At 48.3% G+C, this 21,628-nt stretch overlaps 1 protein-coding gene across 7 annotated transcripts in view; it reads left to right on the top strand.

Annotated features, from left to right (window-relative positions):
• Positions 1-21,628, top strand: part of LOC144153754 (uncharacterized) — a 100,492-nt gene that overhangs the window by 33,182 nt on the left and 45,682 nt on the right. For 6 of the 7 annotated variants that reach the window (XR_013319374.1, XR_013319375.1, XM_077685470.1 and 3 more), the window contains exons 5-9: positions 13,865-13,922; positions 13,985-14,022; positions 14,227-14,305; positions 15,296-15,345; positions 15,456-15,492. Coding sequence is in view for 5 of the 7 variants with exons in the window: in XM_077685470.1 (XP_077541596.1) it covers positions 13,865-13,922; positions 13,985-14,022; positions 14,227-14,305; positions 15,296-15,345; positions 15,456-15,492 (262 nt within the window). In the remaining 2 variants the exon portion in view is untranslated. Of the gene's footprint in view, positions 1-4,756; positions 4,881-13,864; positions 13,923-13,984; positions 14,023-14,226; positions 14,306-15,295; positions 15,346-15,455; positions 15,493-21,628 lie in introns of all 7 variants that reach the window. The other variant, XM_077685498.1, reaches the window with a different exon arrangement.

Raw genomic sequence — 21,628 nt, 5'->3', positions numbered from 1 at the left:
ACTCGTTCATCTCGGGTAATTAGCTTTAAAAAATTAGCCTTGAACAAACTTCGACTGCCCCTTTTTTTTACGGGCTTGTTCCTGCTAACGCGACCTTGACCAAAATGCAATTAAAGTCTCGTGTGACCATTTAATTGTTCCTTCAGATTCTAGTTGGTATTTTCAACAAAAGCTTAAGCAAGGAGCTGTTAAGAGCTTGACTGGAGCTTGTACTATAGTGATAAATTGCGAAGGTACCCTTGAAATTGCCTTTCTATTCTGTTATAATTTTTATTGGTGTAAATTCCTTGGTATTAGAATTGAGTGAGTGAACACAGGCAAGCAGTACTTTATAGTTGTCATAGCTGGTTAATTCCCCAATTGGAGTACGTAAGTCATGTCCATTCTAGGCTCGCAAATGTTTATCTACAAGTTTTAGTTAGGCATTCACATTGAGGGAATATCTTGCAATCCTTGGGCCTGATAAAATTAATAATTTTATTGATTAGCGTTTATGAATAACAAATTGAAATTCTCACTCACGGATAAATTTTCCAATTCTTATAATTCATTCTAGGTGTTGCTTTCTGCTTGTACATGACTTCACGTATATATACATAAAATTATGTTACTTTTATAATTTTTTAAACTTTAAGGGACACTACAGGCTGAATATCTTTTTGCTGCAACGGAAAGATTGTATGTTTTGTAGCTCTCCTAGCTTTTGTTTGACAACCAACAATGTCTTGTTTGCTGAGGAATAAATAATTAGACTGACATTTCTCCCATTTTCCTCCCAATTTTTTTCATGGCGATAAAAGGCATGTCACAGCGCTTTTCTGATAGAGGCGAAAAGCAAAAACGCCTGTGTCGAGATTTCAGCGCAGGTTAAGGATCCCCAGGTGGTCAAAGTTACTCCGGAGCTCCCCTCCACTGTGGTGCGCCTCGTAGCCCAGGTGCAGCTTAGGCGCATTAGACCCCACAATAATCACGTCGCAAAGTTCCTAGAGTGAGCTGGGGCTGTATTCTCGACTGAACTCGATTGTCGCTATTTTCCCGAAAGCCTGTTCTGGCTGCCTTTCACTTTCGTCGCAAAGTTTGAAAGCCAATCTGAAAGGGTCGTTCTGATGCTCCTTACCAGGTGGTAATCTGATAAGCCCTGCCCTTGTATGCCGTCAGTAGCTGAGCGTTTCCATGAGGTACTGCTGCCTGGGAGCATGTGTAGAAAACAGACGCATACAGTTAAACCTCGATGTAACGAACTTCAATGTAACGAAACCCTCGATGTAACGAACCACGGAATTTTTCGTAACTCCAAGTGTATGCACACCATGTATTTTCACCCTCTGTGTAACGAAGTCCCGTTTGCCGGAATTTCAATCTAACAAAGTTTCATAGAGAACTAGACGCGGAATCTAAGTTGTAGAGGTATATTTTGAAAGATGCAAACGCCGACATGGGGTCTCAATAAAAGGAGAACGGCAACACGGGCCACCCAATGTCGCGGATACAGCGAGCCACGGAGTCTGTGAGCGGGCCCCTTGCCTACAAACTGCGTGGCGTGCATACACGCCTGGCGCACTGTTTCTGTCGGAGCTTCAGTCTGAGTGGGCATCAGCGTGAACCGCATGGATCGTTTTCTCCCCGCAAAAACGCAAAACGCGCCCCGCAAGCCACAGGCGCGCTGACGCAGCCGCGCGGTGTGGGTAGCTCCAGCGACCGCTTCTAACCCGGTTGCTCGCTGAAACGCAACTCGAGGGGCAAACGAGAGGGGCACGCGAAAAACAAAGCGGATAATGTGGGCGAAATTTTCACAGTAAAACGTCATACGCGCCGCTTACGAAAGCGCCCATCAAATATCCTTCGTGGTGGTAAGCCTAATCGCCTCTGGCGGGGCCGCCGCCGCTTTGCCCTTCGAGTTCGCTCATGCTTGTTGGGTTTCATCGTTCCAGCAAGCATTTGGATCGTTCCATGCCAAACGTCCCAGCCGTAAAATCGACCATCACGGATTTGCTCAGTAAAAATTGTGGGTCATCCTCGCATGGCCCGCATTGCTCCCTGAAAGTGTTTTTGTCCAAAAAAATTTTGTTCTGTTTCTAGCGGCCCTTGAAAATCATGAAAAAGTAACTTCTCTTACAATGGCTACCATTTTTTGTGAACATCAGTTGAGGCCCTGGGCTGCTCTATGCCGCATTTTTAAAATATTTTTCCTTTTCTTTGCTGTGATTACGTCATTCAGAAAATACGCGATTTCGAGCATTTTCAAACATTTTTAGCAAACACGAGCTCATTCTCTCAGCCAATGAAGCCTTTGTACCTGTATCTCAGCATTGTGGAAAATTGGTAAAAGCTATGTTTACACTGAAAAAAGGTGAAATGTGCGAGAAAACGTTTGTCAAACTTGGAAAAATCTCCTTTCTGGCCCATATTCACCTTGAAATTGCGCATTGTTGTGCTCGCAGTAAAAATATAAAATACAAGCCATTCACTAGTACAAATGATTGCAGTTTATTTCAGGGAGTTTAATTAGAACAGTTTTTGTTTTAGCAGAGAAATAAATTTTTCAATTTGTACAGCGACACTACTTCCCCCCGTTGTTCCACAGAGCGTCTTCTCTGCACGGCATGCGCCTGCCTGCATGAAAGAGGCGCGAGCCAGCGGGTTTGCGCTACAAGAATACCTTTCGCCGCAATGGTATTTCGTAGCGTCAGTACAGGAAAGAGGAATAATTCGCGTGTTAGTGGGGAAAAGTACAACGTGGAGCTAGCGGTGGTGCACGGCTGCACATCAGATGTGCATTTAAAGCATTGGGTTATGCAATTCCCGCTAACGCATACAAATCAATCCGTTTAACTCGATGGCTCCACCGCTGAATTTATTTCGTAATTTTCGGCGTACTTAAAAGATACCACGTATAACATACCCTGCTTCTTTAAATGCACGTCCATGTCCAGCCAGCCGTTGAGTTACCCGTACTCAAGGAATGGGCGCATTAACAACTCCGAAGTTCATTTATTATAGCGGAAAACAATCATTGGCAGCATGCATTAAAAAAAAGTGTAGAGGGGAGGACTCGTTAGAACACTAGTTCGCATTTTCAAAGCCGGGTAATGTAAACTGAAAGCACACAGATACAAACAAAAATGCGTCAACTTATTTCACCTTTCGAATCGCAGTGATCCATGCTTACCGTCTATCCTTTTGGTGTGCTTTCGCGGGGAATATGCAGAATTTAACGAATGGATCCTTTTCTTTACTGTCGTGGCAGCTGACCATGCAACAATATGGGGGGTTTGCTTCGCTTTCAGTTTCATCTTTTCGTTTCGGGCTAGTGAGGAGTGTTCCCGCCGCTCTTTGGCGGTCGCTTTGTTCGCATTCGTGAGTGGGAGGCTGGATGCCTCAGGCGGCGCAGGAGACAGCGCGAGCTGCGCGTGCACTTGCCAGACGCGGAAGAGCGGGCCGGGGCTATAAACGTTGGGCCGGGGGGCGTCTGCTTAGAGCGCTGAAAAGCCGTTCACCAGACGCAGTCGTTTCGCAATGACTGAGGTGGTTAGACCAGCCAAGGGTCGCCCACAAGAGCACTCTTTATCCCGTGAAACCGCCGGGGCGCTCGGCCGTTCGACTGGCGCGTAGCAGACGACGCGTCTCTAGCAGACAAGACAAGCACCGGCAAAAATGGACCCAGTAGCTACTCTACGTGTAAACCGAACTTGCTGGACACGTGCTAATGTGTGTGCTTTCATAAGTCGAAAGAAAATTTTACCCAGCCCTCTTCCTAGCGCGAGAAATGCAGCACGCGCGCAGCGAAAAAAGCACGTGCCGAAGCGGCGGCCGCCCCGGCGTACTCCCCCGGAGGGGAGAGTGCAGCGCCACCCGGCGATCGTTCCGGAGCCTATTGCGCGCCCACAGCGGCTTTTGCCTCAGCCAGGAAGTGACTCGCGCTGCGCGTGGTAGTGGGAGGAGCCTGACCAGTTTCGCCAATGGGGAGGCGTGCACCCAATGGCGGGAGCTTCGAAGCGCTCGGGGATGCGGGCTTGCCAGACTATTAGGCTATTTGATAGGCGCTTTTTTAAATGCAGAGCATTTCAGTAACTCACGATGCCACCCGCATTGACGTCCGTAGTCCGCACCCCTCCCTACTATATATAAAAAAAAATACTATCCGGCGCCCAGTTTCGATCCCTCGACCCTGCGGGCGGAACGCAATGTACATGGTGCTCTACCCACTGCGCCACAAAGCCGACACAGAATGGGACACTGCGAACGCGCCTTATATCGTTGACTCATTCAAATTACTGCTGACGAGCGCTCTCTCGTCAGCAGTTGCCACAAGTGCAACAACATTAACGTAACGCAAACTACTTAACGTCGTGCGCCCCCGGAAATGCTCTGCATTTGATCGTTCCCCTCGCGAGGGGGATGTTTCACTGTGTCTTCTCTCGGTCGCGGGACCCGTGGCGCCATCTGGCGGAGGCGCAGCACAACTCATAGCACTTTGAAAAGATGCGGCGCCAGCTTTGTCTGCTGCCTGCCTCTCATACCGGCGCCGTCTGTGCACGGCGGCCGCGTGCGGAGGATCGTCAGAGTCACACTCTTACACACAATAGAAATAATTTTATCTAGAAACGTTTCTAGAAACGGCCACGGATATTTTTATAGATATTTGATAGGCGCTTTCATAAGCGCATCGTATGACGTTTTACAGTGAAAATTTCGCCCACGTTACCCTTTTTTTTTTTTTTTTCCTCTCGCATGCCCCTCTCGTTTGCCCCTCGAGTTGCGTGGTCTTCACATCGCTCTCGCTTCGAGATCGCCCATGCCCTCAACGAAGCGATTTAGCCACCGAAAACGTGCGACAACATCACCAGCTAACCGTCCTCTATCACCGAATACCAACCAAGGTGAGCTGAGATCATCGAAACTTGCACAACAAGCGGTTTTAACTCTGCCACCTCGGAGCTGCAACCTCAGCCTAACGTTCCTCGCCCCCCCTCTCCCCCCCCCCCCCGTCGAAGACGCGGCCGCCACGCCGTAGCGGCGCTCGTCGCAGCCGCTCGCTTCGGCAGCGGCGCCTGCTGGTTTTGCCAACCACGCGGGCGTTCGCTCGGCGCGACGCACATCGCCTGCACCCAGTACCCTCCGTGATACGCACCACACCATGGAATACACCGTAGAAGGACAGCCAATAGACCCAGCAACCCTAGATGAACCCGGATGGGTTTGCATCCACCGTCAAGCCAAAACACCGAACCTCCAAAACGCCGGCAGTCAGCTACTCTCAAGCAAAGAACCCATGCACAGCACCCCGACCGGCGAGCACGCCCACAAGCGCAGACAACAGCCTAAAAAGAAACCACCTCCGCCTGCAGCACCTCTGCCAGAAGACGACATCAAAATCGTGCTACGACCCCAAGGCGGCCTGGACCTCCAAACCGTACCTGCAGCATCCCTTGCAGACCTCGTCCAAAGGCAAGCAAATATCACTCGCAACAATGAGGATCAACTCCGAGTCAACCAGAAATCTAACTTCATTGTGATCAGCACCCCGCCAGAAGCGCGAGCCAAGCAATACCTCCAACTAACGACCCTTCAATACCAAGGAGCAACATACCTCCTCTCCAACCACATCCCCCCACCGTCCAACACTTGTGTTGGTGTCATATTCAATGCCCCAACAGAGGACGATGCAAGCACCATACTCAGAAGCCTAACTGACTACAACCCAGCGCTTCACATACTGGATGCCAAAAGACTTAACAACTCCTCATTGGTGCAAATACTCTTCAACGGAACAACAATACCATACTGGGTACGCTACAGGGCAGCGATCGTACGCTGCTACCCTTTCAAGAGGAAATCCGAAGCCTGCTTTAACTGCTGGCGACCCGGCCACAGACAGGACGTCTGCCCCCACACGCCCCCTACGCCTCGATGCACCAAGTGCGGCTCCACCACACCGACAGAAAACCACCCGTGCAACCCCAACTGCATTCTCTGCAGAGACTCCCACCTCACCGGAGCATCGTGTTGTCCCCGCCGCTTCCAACCACGACGTCCCCACCAACCACCCATCATCGCCCTAGTCTCCCAGGCTGAGCACCAACCCCAAGCAAGAGGAAACTCCACAAAGAAGCAAGACCCCAACCATGAAGAGTTGACGTACAGAGATGTCCTTCAACATTCACCCAGCCGATCATCTCAAGGCAGAAACACGCAGGTGAGCCCCCAAGGCCTTCCCAAACCCTTACTCAACACGCCTCCGACAACACAACCCCAAACAACTCAAACCAACGCACACCAAGCACTTATCAAAGAAATACAGGCCCTACGAGCTGAAATTCTAAAGCTGCGGCAAGAAAACGCCCAGCTCAAAGAACAGAATCTCTTACTGAGACAACAACAACAACACTCATCCTCTGAAGAAGAGACATGCAACCAACAGTCATCTCACGAACCCTCCCACACAACATCCCCACCACTCAAACGAAGGGCAACGACAGAGAGCGCTAATTCTGCAGTGTCAATAGATATTGCCCAAGAACTACGAACACAGCGACAAGAATATTTACAACTTCACGACTCAGTCAAAGCAGCACAAGCCGCCATGCAGGAATCTATAACGGCTCTACACAATGAACTACTTACATGCATGAAAGAACTTCTACCACAACGACTAGCGATGCCAACACCCGACCCATCTGCCAGTACCCCCGTAGCAATCGAAATGGAAGCAGATGCCGACCTATAAAACACACACTGCCTGGCAATGGAATTGTAGAAGCTATCGCGCCAAGCGCCCCGCGCTCCAAACACACTTGTCAACCATTCAAAACCCCCCCACGGTTATAGCACTGCAATAAACAGGTACTATGGTGAAACTAACAGGATACCAGACCTTTCAAACGCCCGAATACCCCCAAATAGCAACACTCGTACAACGCAATATAAGCGCAGAATATCGGGTCTTTACAAATATTAATATTCCACATAACTTCGTCACACGATATCCTCTTCAACCCTACCACACCAAATTACACGTGCTAAATCTATACAGCTCCCCAAAAAACACCCAACACAACTTCAAACACATTCTCATGGAAGCACTACGAGAAGCAGGCAGTCAACCCCTCCTGGTCATGGGGGATTTCAATGCCCCACACGTGGCATGGGGCTACACGCGAACAAAAAAAGGCCGGCTCCTCTGGGAAACAATACAAGAACTACAGCTGACTCTACACAACGAACCGGACATACCCACGCACATAGGCAACAGCGCACAAAGGGACACAGCACCTAATCTCGTATTTTCCCATCGCCTACATGGCATAACCTGGACACCCACACTAAACACACTTGGAAGTGACCATTACATTCTTGAAACAACCTTCGCGTACAAATCTGCCCTAATAAAAAAACGGAACAAAAACACATCACTGATTGGGACGGTTTCCAAACCTCGACCCTAAACGTTTCACCACCATCCAATCAAACGAACGAAGAGCTGGAACGGTGGCTCAACCAAATAATGCAGGCAAAGAAAGAGAACGAAAAACTTGTTGATCCCGAACTACCAGTTCCCTAAGCCGATTCATGCATACAGCATTTGTGGGAGGCGTACCGCAGCATAGAGCGCCGGTGGAGAACCCGCAAACACAGAAAGGCCCTCAAAAAACGCCTTGCCCAATTACACAGGGAGATCATAGAACATGCCACGCAGCTAACCCGAACACAGTGGCACCAAGTATGTGACGAAATGAGGGGAGGACTGTCCATGAAGCGCACCTGGGCCCTCCTGCGCCAACTCATGGACCCCGCAGCTTCTAAATCACGCACTATGCAGCGCATAACCCAACTACTGCATAAGCAGGCCACCACGGGACAACTCATGCAGACACTACGAAACATGTACATCCTCTCAGCAGCGAATACCTTCCCACCCGACCCCATATATCGAGGCAATCCAAACCCCACACTAGACACAGAAATCACAACTGCAGAGGTACATAGCGCAATTTTAAAGCTCCGACGCGGAACGGCTCCCGGCTCCGACAAAATCACCAACAAGATACTAAGACACCTAGACGATCAAGCCCTCGACGCAATCACGACACTCTTCAACCACCACTGGATGGCAGGAACCCTTCCAACCACATGGAAACATTCCAACATCTCGCTAATCCCTAAACCTTCAAAACCAATCGAACTAGAAAACCTCCGTCCGATTTCCCTTACGTCTTGCTTAGGAAAACTTCTCGAGCACATAATACATAACAGAATAACGAGATACCTCGAAGAACAAGACCTCCTCCCATCCAACCTCATAGGGTTTCGCACAGGGCTATCAACTCAAGACGCACACATTCAAATTTACCACGACATCATTCAAGCTCCTTCCAAAAAAAATTCTCCCGCATTTCCCCGAGGGGGAGAATGTGAAAGTGCGAATGCACGGTTGTCGGCCCGCTTGCGGCGCTTGCGCTCGGCCCCCGCAGCCCACCGCCTCGCCGCCTTCTCTTCCATCTCTTCCATCGGGTTTGTAGTATCACGTGTACACCACGCAGTTATCAAGCCGCTATAACGCCGCTGAGTCGCCAACGCACGCCGCTGGCGACGTAGTTTGAATGCGTTAAAGATATAAGGCGCGTTACTCACGCTGATATCAGCGTGGCGTCCGTGGCTTAGTCGGTAGAGCGTCGCGCTGCGGCCGCAAAGTCCTCGGATCTAAACCTGGCGCCGGATGCTGTTTCTTTTTTAAATATAGAGGAGCACTGCGGACGCCGTTGCCGCCGCCGCCGCCGCCGCCGGCGGTGGATGGTTTGGGGTCGCTTATAAAGTGCATTCGCACTTAAAAGACAATGCCGCGATCCTCGCCTTAGACCTACACAAGGCCTTTGATCACATCTCCCACGCACTAATACTACAAGCGATCACATCTCTCAACCTAGGGCAACGCACACACAAGTACGTGCTCACTTTTCTCACTGACAGGACTGCCACACTCAGATTAGGCCCCCTCATTTCTCCAACCTTCCCAATGCCAGCGAGAGGCACTCCTCAAGGCGCTGTCCTCTCACCCCTGCTTTTCAATCTGGCAATGATACCCACTGCACGCAGCCTGGAAAAGATACCGGAACTCAGATCTACAATATACGCAGACGACATTACACTATGGGTACCCCGCGGTAGCGACGCACATATCGAGGAAGTCCTCCAACTGGGAACCACGGCAGTCGCACACACAACACAGCAAGCCGGTCTCACATGCTCGGTGCACAAATCCGAACTCTTAATCCTGCGCCCTCCGCGAACGAAATCCCCCGCCAAACACAAAATCCATATATCAATAATCACCCCATTCCGGATGTAAGTAACTTGCGCATCCTAGGCCTTACGATTCAAGCAAATAGAAGCACAACCCTCACACAACGCGCCCTTCAAAATCACACTCTACAGACCATCGGACTCGTAAAACGAATAACAAACAGACACCACGGAATATCAGAAATGGAATGCCTCAGACTTGTGCAAAGCTTCATAATAAGCCGTTTCTGCTACCATCTACCATACGCGAATCTACCGAAAGCCAACAAAAACGACTTGGACGCACTACTCCGCAAAGCCTACAGAGCCGCGCTGCTACTGCCCCCCCACGCCCAGACTGCAAGACTACTCGCCCTGGGTGTCCATAACACCATTGACGAACTTGTCGAGGCCCACAGAACAGCTCAAATAAACAGACTGTCTCAATCCCTCCCGGGACGAAGGATCCTCCAGCGGATTAACCTCAACCCACCAGTACCCGTCGACCCACCTCAGGTCATCCCAAACGACCTACGTCAACTTATCAAGATCAGGCCAATTCCTCGAAACATGCACACAACCTTCTATTCGGCCAGACGACAAGCTCGAGCAAGACATCACAACACCCACTACCCACCCTCGGAGCACGCGCTGTACGTGGATGCAGCACAGTATCACTCCAAGGAAGCCTTCACTGCAGTAGTGCTTACCTCACTCACAGATGCACCAACCAATTGCATAACCATTTTCACTAACTCCCCGGTGACAGCGGAGGAATCGGCAGTGGCCCTCGCCCTCACACAAACCCCCACCCCCATGAAAATTCTCACGGATTCCCAACAAGCACTTTGCAACTTCGCCAAAGGCACCATATCTAAAGTAGCACTGCAAATCTTGCGGAAGAAGCCCCCCACCCAACCCGTGTCGCTGCTGTGGACCCCGGCCCACACTGGAATAGGCGGTAATGAGGCGGCCCACCATCAAGCTCGAGCACTGACCACCCGAGCAGGCCTCTCTTTTCCGCCTAACAACGGTGTCCCGACGGCTTCTCGGTATGCACTTCTAACATATCGAGAAGTGGCCCAGCACTACCGACTCCTCCGCAGGCACTATCCCCCACCGCACCCGTCACTAAAGCACGCTGCCGCCAACATGTGCAGGGTTCGCACAGGTCCTTGAAAACCTTGAAAACCCTTGAATTTAGAAGTGTCAATTTCAAGGCCTGGAAAGTCCTGGAATTTTTAAAGGGTCCTTGAAAACCCTTGATTTTTCTGGAGAGAACCAATGGCCCTGTCTTTTCTCAAGAATTTGAAGTGTTTGTCGTGGATTTTAGGTGTTAAAAATGTACAGAAACATTGAAACAATCAAGTTTCAGTGCATTGCGTGAAATTAAGAGTTTGGTGGATTGTCATTATTACGAGGCAACATTGAGAGCAGCACTCCTCAATAGAATCCATGTCACGATACAATCCAGTGAAAGCTGGCTTCTCTTCTTTATCTTGCATTGCCCATCTAGTCTGTGGACGGCCGCTCATTGCCTGTTTGCTGTGCCTCATACGCTCCATCTGCGTTTGCTCTTACGTGCAAATGGTGGACGTGTACATAGTTTGTCCTACCTTGCAGCAACACTTGCTGATTTAATTTCAGCAGATACTCTTGCTGACAAAGCAGAAGATGCAGGCAACATTAATGGAGTTTTGAAATCGAACAGCCTCAGCAAAACACTAAGAAAAAAAGGAAGACCTCAAAATACCAACTGTGAAATAAAAAATAAAGCTGGGGGAGCATTCACGAACTTGTTAGCGCCTATCTAAATGTGTACTAATGTGCTTAGGTATTGGGCAATAAGAAAATTTTGCATTGTGTTGAAAAAAGTTATAAATAATCCCAGATAAAACATTAGATGGGGGCCTTGAAAATGTGTTTTCTGGTCCTTGAAAGTCCTTGAAAACCCTTGAATTTTTGCTTTTGAAGCCCGTACGAACCCTGATGTGGCGCATCCTACAAACTCACTGCTTCCCCCACAGAACCACACTCATACACACGCACCCACACAAGTTTCCAACACCACACTGCCCTCATTGCCACCAACGTGATACCCACTTTCATTCGCTGTGTGAGTGCCCACACGACCCATTTCCCTCCTACCCCACGCCCCACCACTGGGAACAGGCCTTGGGGAGCTCGGACCTGGCGGTTCAGGAAACTCTAACCGCACGGGCCCTTGCGGTCGCCGAAGCCGTATGGGCTTCGGCCATCCTTCCCCACTAAATCCCAGTTGTAAAATAAAGTGGTTCTCTCTCTCTCTCTCTCGAGTTGCGTTTCAGCGAGCGGTTAGAAGCGGTCGCTGGAGCTACCCGCATCGTGCGGGTGGCCTCTGCGGCTGCGTCAGCGCGCCTGTGGCTTGTGGATGCGTGTTTGCGGGGAGAAAACGCTCCATGCGGTTCGCGCTGACGACCGCGTAGACGATTAAGCTCCGATAGAAACAGCTAGAAACAGTGCGCCAGAGGTGTATGGGCGCCATGTTTTCTTTTGCAGGAAACGCTTCACGGGATGAACACTTCATTATGACCGTGAATTTCAATGTAACGAACTAAATTACGAATTTTACCTACTTCGTTACATCGAGGTTTAACTGTATAAGACCAATGAAGTTCATGGCCATTTCATTTGAGCCGATTGCACTAGTAATCTCCTATTTTGCCACTGGCTGTTGTTGCATATGTGTGCACTAGCCAGTAGGTACAGTAGGCTCTTGTGTTTACCCACGTGCATATTTTGGCTGCACTTGTACACAGAGCAAAACATTTCAACAAAATTGAGACTGAGACAGTCTGTGCTGAGGCATTATATTCTATAGTTTGCCAGCTGAGGATTGTGTCGTTCGAGAAGCACATGATCAGCAAGAGTTCCAACATACATTTATTTTACTTTTACATGTCCCTGCCTAAGTGTGTATTACAAAAATGCTTATACAAGCTCCACCCGTCCTATGCTTGACCATTAACTATTCATGATGCACAAATAGTAGTGGAGGAAAAGTGAGTGGAGGGGACAATAGCTTAAGTCTTAATAGCTTAAGTCTGCCTTCAATTCTGGGAGGCAACAATAGAAAGAACCCTCCAAGTGAGCTTAGCTTAATAAGACTGTTTGTTGTCCACTGTATTGCCATATGTACGCTATGCCTACCGTCTGCTTCATTGCTGTTGCTCTTGGCTTCTACCAAGCACCAGCAATCGATTAGCCTACTCTGTAGGCAGACTTTTTTTTTTTTTTTTTTTTTTCAATTTTATTTTTTGTGTGTCAAATACAATGGCTAGCCCAGATTGCTTAAAAGAACACAAGTGTAAAAAGAAGTTGGTCTATATCGGTAGATTATGCTGGCATAAATAGAAATATACCACTTGAGACGACAGTTGCTTATTAGCTCAGAAAATGCCAAACCTTGTAAATTTTTCGATACTATGATTTGGGACATTGCAAATCGTGATTGGTAACAGGGGACTAGCAGAGCTTGTTAAAGCATTTTTTTGAAGAGAGCAGTAAGTTCAGGACATATAAACGCAAAATCGGTGCATCTTGCAACTTTTGTTCGACACATTTTTTTTAGAAAGATAGAAAAGCTTTTCAACATTACCAAACTGGCTGCCTTACTACTAAAGGCAGTAAGCTTTGCTTCAGTTAGAATCTCGATTAAATGCTTTGCCTTGCTGTACCAAGAGGACAGTTATCATTTATTTTTGGTGCCGTGTGTATGTAGTGCAGTACACAAAAGCCGTGTGCAATATAGAAAATCATTAGCTGTAGCGATGAGGTGACCACATTGCCTGCCCGCTGGCTTTTACTGTTCACAGACTGCGCCACCCTGTCCTTCTGTGTTATTTGGGGGGAGGGAGGGGTAGCCACCGCTGTGTTGGTGCACTTTGTGGGAAAGAGATTCCAGCAGTAATTATGTAATTACTTTTTCAAGAAGGTTTTCACCCTTGACAAAACTGCCTTTGAGACTCTCTCTCTCTCTCCCTTTTTTTTATCTTTTAGTTTGGAGTTTGCATAATGCCAATGCTCTTCATGTCTGAACAGACTGAGTTACAAAATGTTTCACGATATTGGCAATGAACTGAGGGAAAAAACTGCTTGTTTTTGCTCTTCCAGCCGATTCTTGCTTATAAGCTTGCAAAAACAAATGTTCTGACATGATGGAAGAACATTTTAAAACCACCCCTCTCTATCTACGTACACAGAAACCTGCAGTGACTCATGCCAGTGTTCTTGCCATGTGTCGATCTCTTCAGTGCCCCTTTGAAGTGCAAGAATTGGCATATAGCCCCTTGTCCCTGCTTCTTTCTTTTTTCTTTTTTAATAACTTGGTTTTAAAGAACAGAAAGTCAGGTTTGCCTTAATAGAGAGGGCTGTGAACGCTATAGCATCCGGCATCAAATCTAGTGTTCAGATCACCCTCTCAAACATTCAATCATGTGAAAGGCATTTCAGCTTAGTTTTAATGTTACGTAACATAATTTGCACAAACATATTTCCATAAACCGGACAGAAATCTTAAATCTTTGTGCTTAAAATTTGTTTCCAGAATCCCTGGTGTTGGATTCTCTGGAAGGTTCTTGGACAGACAGGGACAGCCGTGCAGGGTAACTATGTTGACCTGGCGGCTTAGAAACAATCCCTGATTTCGTGCTTGCCTTCATTCCAGGAGCCCCGTCATCCACCCTGAAGACGTCGCTGCTGGAGGTAGCCTTCATTTTTGTTCTTTACCAGCACATGTGCGCATGTGTATATGTTGAATTTTTTTGTTGCACCTGTTTTGTCTCTTTGCGTTCGGAGAACAAAAGAAAATTCTTGATAGAAGGCATGTCTGGACATTTCACGGCTCAATGAAAGACTTTATGACATTGTTTAGTCTTCAGGGCTTTTTAACTCTGGTTTGTTTTGCAGGGAATTCTTCTCACCTTTATGTTATAGAGGCTATGCGACGACACGAACTAAATGACGACTCTTATCTGCACCTCCCTGCGTAAGTACCGTCCTCCCTAAGTACTGTTCTGGTTTTGTGTTCACATAGCCGTAACACGTTTCCTACGCGTAAGAGGGGTATTCATGTTTTCGGTGAGCTAATCTATCGATCTAGAGCAACCAGGTTGCTCTAGATCGATGGGACAGTAATGTCAAAGTACTGTGTATTTTTACTTCAGTGTCCCTGCAAGCAAATGAAAATACAAGTTAATGGACGGGCCACACATTGCTTTGCAGTTTCTGAGGTTTTTCATTTGAGAATCCGTCATCAAATCCTGGACATGGGAAGCTGTGGACTGTCAATGGCACATTCTAAACAAGCCATTCTGTGTCACATGTGGGTGTTACAGTTAGAAGCACTCAGGGAAAACCTGGAAAACTCTGGGTATTTGAAAATGTCAGCTTGGTAGACATACTAGTACTGCCACCTGGGAGAAACGGTTGAATACACGCCGGTTGATCAAATAAGTTGGCAGCTGTCTTGTATCAAGTCAGTCGCACTGGTTTCTGCTTGTGCCACTGGCTTGTTCGCTAGTGGTCAAATAGGTGCGGTAGGCTCTCGCATTCACCGGAGTGCACACAGCTTTTGACCTTAATGCAAGGCGAAACATTTCAACATTGAAACCGCAACAGTCTATACCACCCAGGCTGAGGCATCATATATTCTTTGATGACCAGCAAAAGTGTCGTATACATTATATTACACATGCATGTTATTGCCTTGGTGTGTCTTAGAAAAATCAAGCTACAGTAATCCCACTTCACAATGCATTCGTGATTTGGGATGTCACAAATTGTAGTGGGGAAAATCGTGTGGTGCATCAACACTTATTTTTATGCTTTTGGCATTTTCTGCGTTAATCAGCAGCTGTGTCTGTTGTGAGTGGTATAATTGCATTCGCAACACTTTAATCTACATACTAGGCCAAGTGCTTTTGCACTTTAGTGTCACTTTAATGCTTTCTGTGTAATTTATTTTCATTTTGAACAGGCATCAAGAGGACAACAGCACTGCAGAGAGCATTACTCGTACAAAGACAGGCAAGTCAGCTCGAGTCAATTTGTGGGCCCTGTACTGTTTCCTGTGCACATGGTATGCAATGAATGGTGCTGTCATATTTTCTCAAGCTCGAACCTAATTGTTGTTACAGATATCCAGGCTATCATCATTGCTGTCCCTGACTCAAGGTAAGTGTTCTGCATTGTTTTGTCTTCACTGACGGGAAACTGGCCAACACAGATTCGTGAGCTCATTTTTTGGTCGTGGCAGCAGTTTTTTCGGGCTGAGGTTTATGCAAAAATGTCAGCATGTGTGGCATTTCAGTGAACTTTAAATTCCAGCTGGTCTGTGCTCATATGTATCCTTCCATTACAGCACACTTCACAACTTGAGGGTAACATTGGAGGAATTAATTTTATTTCTTCGGTTGTTTCACATAAGAGGTGATGTGGCAGTAGTGTTATGGGGAAAAAACAAAATGCACATGTTTGCTCAATGCAATGCTGTTGTCAGAGGCCAGAAGCTAATTGCTTGCAAGTAGTTCTGTGCACTTGATTTCTCATGTGCATTCGGCACATGTGGCCACACCTGTTTTGAAGCTGCTCCACTTGATAACTGCACAAGATTTTTTTCAACAGGCATGCCTATTGTTTAGTAAAACCAGAGTCCTTCAGTGCTTTTCTGGTCATGAAATGCCAGCAGAAGTTTTATTCAGGTACAAAAGTTGCCACTAGGATTGGCCCTGTCAATAAGGAGGCTGCGCTGGCCTTCCGTGACGCTTGCTGGCCAGCTGTTTCTTCATTTCTAACAGTGAAAATGCGAGCAAACTATGAATATTTTTGTGTCGGGTATTGTCGCGTATCTTAGCTGCAAGATAGAAGTAAGACGACGCGTGTTACAAAGTCAAGTTGCAATGTTCGTTAGTTGCGACAGGCAGGGATGAGTTTTCACTATGGCAGGGCGGGCATGAATGAATGAATGAGTTTATTGTTAAAGACCGTGGTGTGGGCATGGTGGGCCTAAGAGGGCCGTTGTGAGATACAGGGGGTTTCACTACGCGAAATGACCCATCCGAAATGCTGCAAAGAGGTTCGCGGCTTCCCCGAGGGAGACGTCGCGACGAGTTCAACTCACCGACAAGGCGACGACAGGCTCCAAAGGGCCAGGATGAACCAGGAGATTTATTGGCTGAGTGGTACAGTGCATATTGATCGCCTCTACAGGGCTATGAACGGGTGCCTCAAGGCCCGGCCTCAAGCGGGCTGCGATGGCCGAGGCGACACGGGCTGCCGACGAGGTAGGAATAAGCCTATCTTGCGCGTCCGATTGGCGTCAGGGGCCCCGCTCCGGACGGATGGCGGCGAGGGCGCGGACGAGCTGCGTTTCCTCGCGTTCCATACTCTATCCTCCATCTCCCTCTCTGGAGAGCAGGGAAGTCCGCGGCCCTTGGGTGAGGAGGAGTGACGGCAGTGGCAGCGGTGGTGGGGTTATGTTCGTGCCCGCCGGCGCATCGGCCCGCGAGACGACGCAGCAACGAGATGTATCTTGCCGGCGAATGCGCGTGCCGCGTTTGTGGGAAGAGGAAAAGGGGATCTTATTGATTGATTGATTGATTGATTGATTGATTGATTGATTGATTGATTGATTGATTGTAGGGTTTAACGCGCCGACGCGACACACATGATGAGGCGCGCCGTAGTGGAGGGCTTCGGATTAATTTTGACCACCTGGGGATCTTTAACGTGCGCCGAATTTGAGCTGAATGGCATTTCAAAACCTAGTGTAGCAGCACAACTTGGCATTTGAGTCAGATGACATTTGGTTCAAATGACATTCGGACGCTATTGTAGCAGGGGTATAAAACAAAATATTCTTAATTGTGGGACTTTGTTTACTTCTTGTTCACTTAAATCATGATATCAATGTGTAAAATTCTATACTTTTAGTGCCAGTGCGAGCAAGCGACAAACCAGCGTGGCCAGACAGCACAAAAAAGCCTCGATCAGGTCAGATATTACAGCCTTGGGTGACTGCTAGGCTGAGCACATAGGCAGTGTGTCTAACAGATAAAAACTCGCGCAGAGTGTGTCTGCGACTCACCCACGGGGCTAGTTAAAAAGAACGTGCAGGCACAGCTAGACTTGCCTGGCTTTTCAGAACTCGCAATAACTTATTGGTTTATCAAACTTTGGCCACTGCAGATTTGGGTGCGCAACACAGATGACAGGAAGTTTTGACCACTGGCTGGCCGTAGCGGGCAGCTGCCAAGCGCGTGCAGATGACTACACAAGCTCAGCACACCTGTGCTGTACAAGTGTTTATTTATTAAGTTTGTTGCAATAGCAGGATGGATCTAGGGAAATGAGACATACAAATATCGTAAAAGACATCATACATATAGTAGCTCCCGTTTCATCGTTGTTGGGGGACAGCAGACGTCGTCGTGCAGGTGGGTTTACTCTTTCTGACCATGCCACTGTCTTCGACTTCATCAGATACGCCGGCAGGTTTTCAAATATCTGTGGGACGGCGCTGAAGTGGCAATTTGGCTTCGCGCACTGGAGATACACAGATTGGCTGCTTATCATGTACCCATCGGCTCAAATAACATCCATGAACACTAAATGTTTCCCGCACACATGCATGTGCTTCGACTCGAGACTGAAGACTGAAAGCGTCCGTCTCCTGTCATGGAATGGCTCGCTTCCACCTATCGCACTGTTCACGGTCACTACTAGGGAAGCGAAACAGCGAAGCTTTTTCTATATGTATTTCGACAGCCAGAACGGCAACCACGCATGCAGCATATCTGAGGCATTGTAGTGTACATGGTTTACTCTTCATGGTGAGTAAACAAAGGTATATTGCATAGCAAACACCACAGCAAAATCTCAATCAATGCACTGCCAATGTGGCCGCAGCCTTCCAAGGCGCCTGCACCGGACTCGCAGCGCCGCCACGCTGGAGCTTTGGTCCACGTATGAAGCTCTCCCATAGCATTACGCAGACGTTTCGGGACCAGAAGAGCATTGAAGGACTCTGGTAAAACTATTGCCAGGGCTGAGCAGTATCACAAGAGATCATTCTGTGCATACCAGAGCATAAGCTTTGGGCATGCATGTAGACTGCTGCCTTTTTAAATGGGGAAGACATGCCTGCCTTCAGTTCAGAGGCTTGCACCGCACGTGCTGATCACTTTTGCGTTTATTTTTCGTATGCGTACAGGGGTATGTCATTTATCAGCCTGAAAAGCATCACCATTGTCTCACTTACTATAAAAGGAACAAATGAAGTGAACGTGCTGAAGCGCTTGCTGGTAAGCAAGACAGTGCAGTTGCTGTCTCTGATAACAGGAGCTTCGTGAACTGCCATGCACGACAGTCACATTGAGTGTGCACAGGGGCATATCAGTGCATCTACCGTATAAACCGGATTATAGGTCGACCCGGTATATAAGTCGACCCCCTACCTTGAGGTGGGAAAAGTTGACAAAAAAAATAATTCGGCACAGAAGCGCACTCACAATGTCTATATTTATTTTCGACGCCTGTCCGTCACTGCCTACTACATCCCCACTTATGGTTAAAATGCAGTTTCACAAGTCCAGTTTTTTTGGGCATTTGACCTGCCGGTGGACCTGGGCCCGTTTGCCCGAACGCTATAAGTGTGGGAATAAGTTCTCAACTACGACTTTAGCGCTGTCTAGGTAATAATTCGTTTGCCCGAAACTGATGCAAGCACTCGGGTGAAGTGGCATTTCCGTCGGGTTTTCTGGCAACCGGCTTATTTTCTGTGGCCGACTTCGACTTATTGACGTCTTATTCGTAAGTGGGAACTTATGCGTACGGGCAAACAGGCCCTGGTCATTGGCATGGAGTGCCACTGCACACGTTCTTGGCGACATCACTGTTGGTGCCAAAGTTAAAGCCAGCTCTGATGCTTTGAGTTCAGGATGAAATTGTTGACAGCCTTGCTCTGCAGAAGCACCAAGAGCCGACGGTTGGGCTGAGAAACGCCTTCTAGTGTGCAGCACTTTGGCTCCCAGTACAAGGGTTCAGCGGGAGGAAAGGTGAAGGTGGCGGTGTCCGCGTAACCGAGTGAGCGAACGAGAATGCAACTACCAAAAAATGATGTTATGTTGAACTGTTGAACATGTACTACTGGAGTGCTCTGCTTATGCCGGCTCAAGGTGTCGTCTAAAATCACCCAGCAGAAAGAAAACTGAGGAGCAGCGTCTCGCGAAAGTGCGAGGGGGAGGGCAGCACGCGCTGCTAAGGCGTCATCTGCGTCACCAGGGCTCAGCATGTCTCAGTGCCACCCCCTCACACGTTCGCCATGCGTTGCTGCCGAGAAGCACCCTTCCACTCACACTTTCGCCAGGTGCTCCTCCTCTGTTTGTGGCTCATCCGAACCACATGACATTTGCGCGGGAGGTTAAAAACGATTTGCAACAACGTGCTCGGCGGCAGCAAAGTGCTGCGAAATAACGGCAGAGTAGTGCCCGCCACTGTGCGTTTGCTGATCATGATATCACTTCCTAAGATGCACAGATATGTGCCGTGACTGAGAAGACTGCAGTTCGCGCTGCGCAAAAAGTTCACATAAGCAAGTATAGTAATCGTCGTGATTTTTTTAATGTTTTATTGGCATATGAGCGCTGCAGTCTTGCTGGACTCGGTACCTTCGCTGCACATGATACACCAGCCGGTCAAGGAGGACAGAGTTGCCGAGCAGCGGGATGCCAGTTTTAGTCCTGGCTCTCTTTGCTTCGGACAGCTTCATTCCTTGCTTTGAACTGCCGGGCTTCTAGCATTTTTGGCCTTGTCATCTTGAGTCGTCGGCCTGTTAGTAGCCGAGACAGGCTGTATCGGCACACCTGGGTGTGCCTTGGTGTACTGGAAGCACTGTGTGTTTAATGAAAAGTTAGTGGTCCTCTACGTGCATTCTGCTTCACTGTTTGTGGCTAGCCCAGGTTGCTCTGGTTGGTGAACTGACACCAGAAATATGAGAAGTGAAGCAGCCCACGTCCAGCCCACAGTGAAGCACCACTGACAGTCGGGGGCATGGGCAGCTTGGCCAGGGCCTTGATGTTTGCCAGATCAGAACTGGTGTGTTCTGTGCTAAGATGCCAAAAAAAACTTGCTTGACAAGGTAGCTTGATTCCTGCTTCTTCCATGCGTTGGCCGTGCTCTTGCTGCGATGCTGCAGACTAGAATATTATTAGTTATGCTGATAACTCCTTCCGTGCCTTCCAGAATTCTGCTCACCTGTTGCTCAGAACATTCTGGCGCTGAGCAGGGGTTAAAAGATAGCATTTGTGAACGGAACCTTTCCTCCACATTGTGAAAACTAACGGTAGCATTGAGCTTGAAAAGAGCTTTGATGATCTAGGCTGTCCCAGGATGTTTTTGTTTGAAGATAGCATGCGGCACTCCATAAGCACAATTGTTCAGCTGCGTGGTATCAACACAGATTCGGTAACTTCTGCTTTTGGAATGGAAAGGCCACCATGCCAAAACACTGTGGTGTGGAAAGTCCACTTTTCAGATAAGTAATGTTTGCACAGCTATAATATATGGCCCGTGGTTTGTCTAGGTTAGTTAGGGTTCAAAAAGACATCTTCACTGTAGGCTTACATAGCTCGAGCTGACTCACAGCTGGGAGCGCGGCTCGCCTCTGATCGTTTTTCGCCTGCGCACTGTTACACCAAGAGCACGCTGAAGAGGCGCCGAAGGGAGCCCTCCAGGGAGGTGTCGACAAGAGTATGCCGTTGCCGTTTTAAGTACACTCAAACCCTGTTATAATGAAGTGGAAGGGAATCCGTGCTTATTCCGTTATATCCATTATTTCGTTACATAAATTACAACAGAAATTATAACAGTTTATGGTAATGTACGCTTAGTCGCGTGCACAACTATGGGCATGCAGAGAAGGGCCTGGCAGCCTACTGTACTGCTACTCGACCATGCATGCGACGGAAATTGAACAGAAGACCAACACGTTGTTCGATGCGCACACTGCTTATTTTATTATCCGCTAGACATAGCTGAAAAATGTCGGTGATGCTCCTCTGTTTCGGACATCGCAAGCGGAAGACTTCCTTTTCAGTGGTGTCTGCCCTTCTCGCCGTTGCCATGGGCACCCAAGAAACGGCGTAGAAGGTCAACCGCATCAAGTTCCTGCGACGATGGTGGCACGCCGAACGTGTGTGCATGGGAGACCACGGCGTTTTCATTGTCGCCTGTGTCGGTTTGTCCAGTGACATCTGCGACAAACCGACACAAGCGATGGTTTGTGTCATTTGGCTCCGCCGCATCGGTCGGC

The sequence above is a fragment of the Haemaphysalis longicornis genome, unplaced genomic scaffold (genome assembly GCF_048455015.1).
Source record: "Haemaphysalis longicornis isolate Haplotype H1 unplaced genomic scaffold, Haemaphysalis longicornis Haplotype H1 scaffold_1, whole genome shotgun sequence".
NCBI classification, from domain to species: Eukaryota; Metazoa; Arthropoda; class Arachnida; order Ixodida; family Ixodidae; genus Haemaphysalis; species Haemaphysalis longicornis.
The sequence above is the reverse complement of the archived record's forward strand: the minus strand, read 5'-3'. Positions and strand labels throughout refer to the sequence as shown.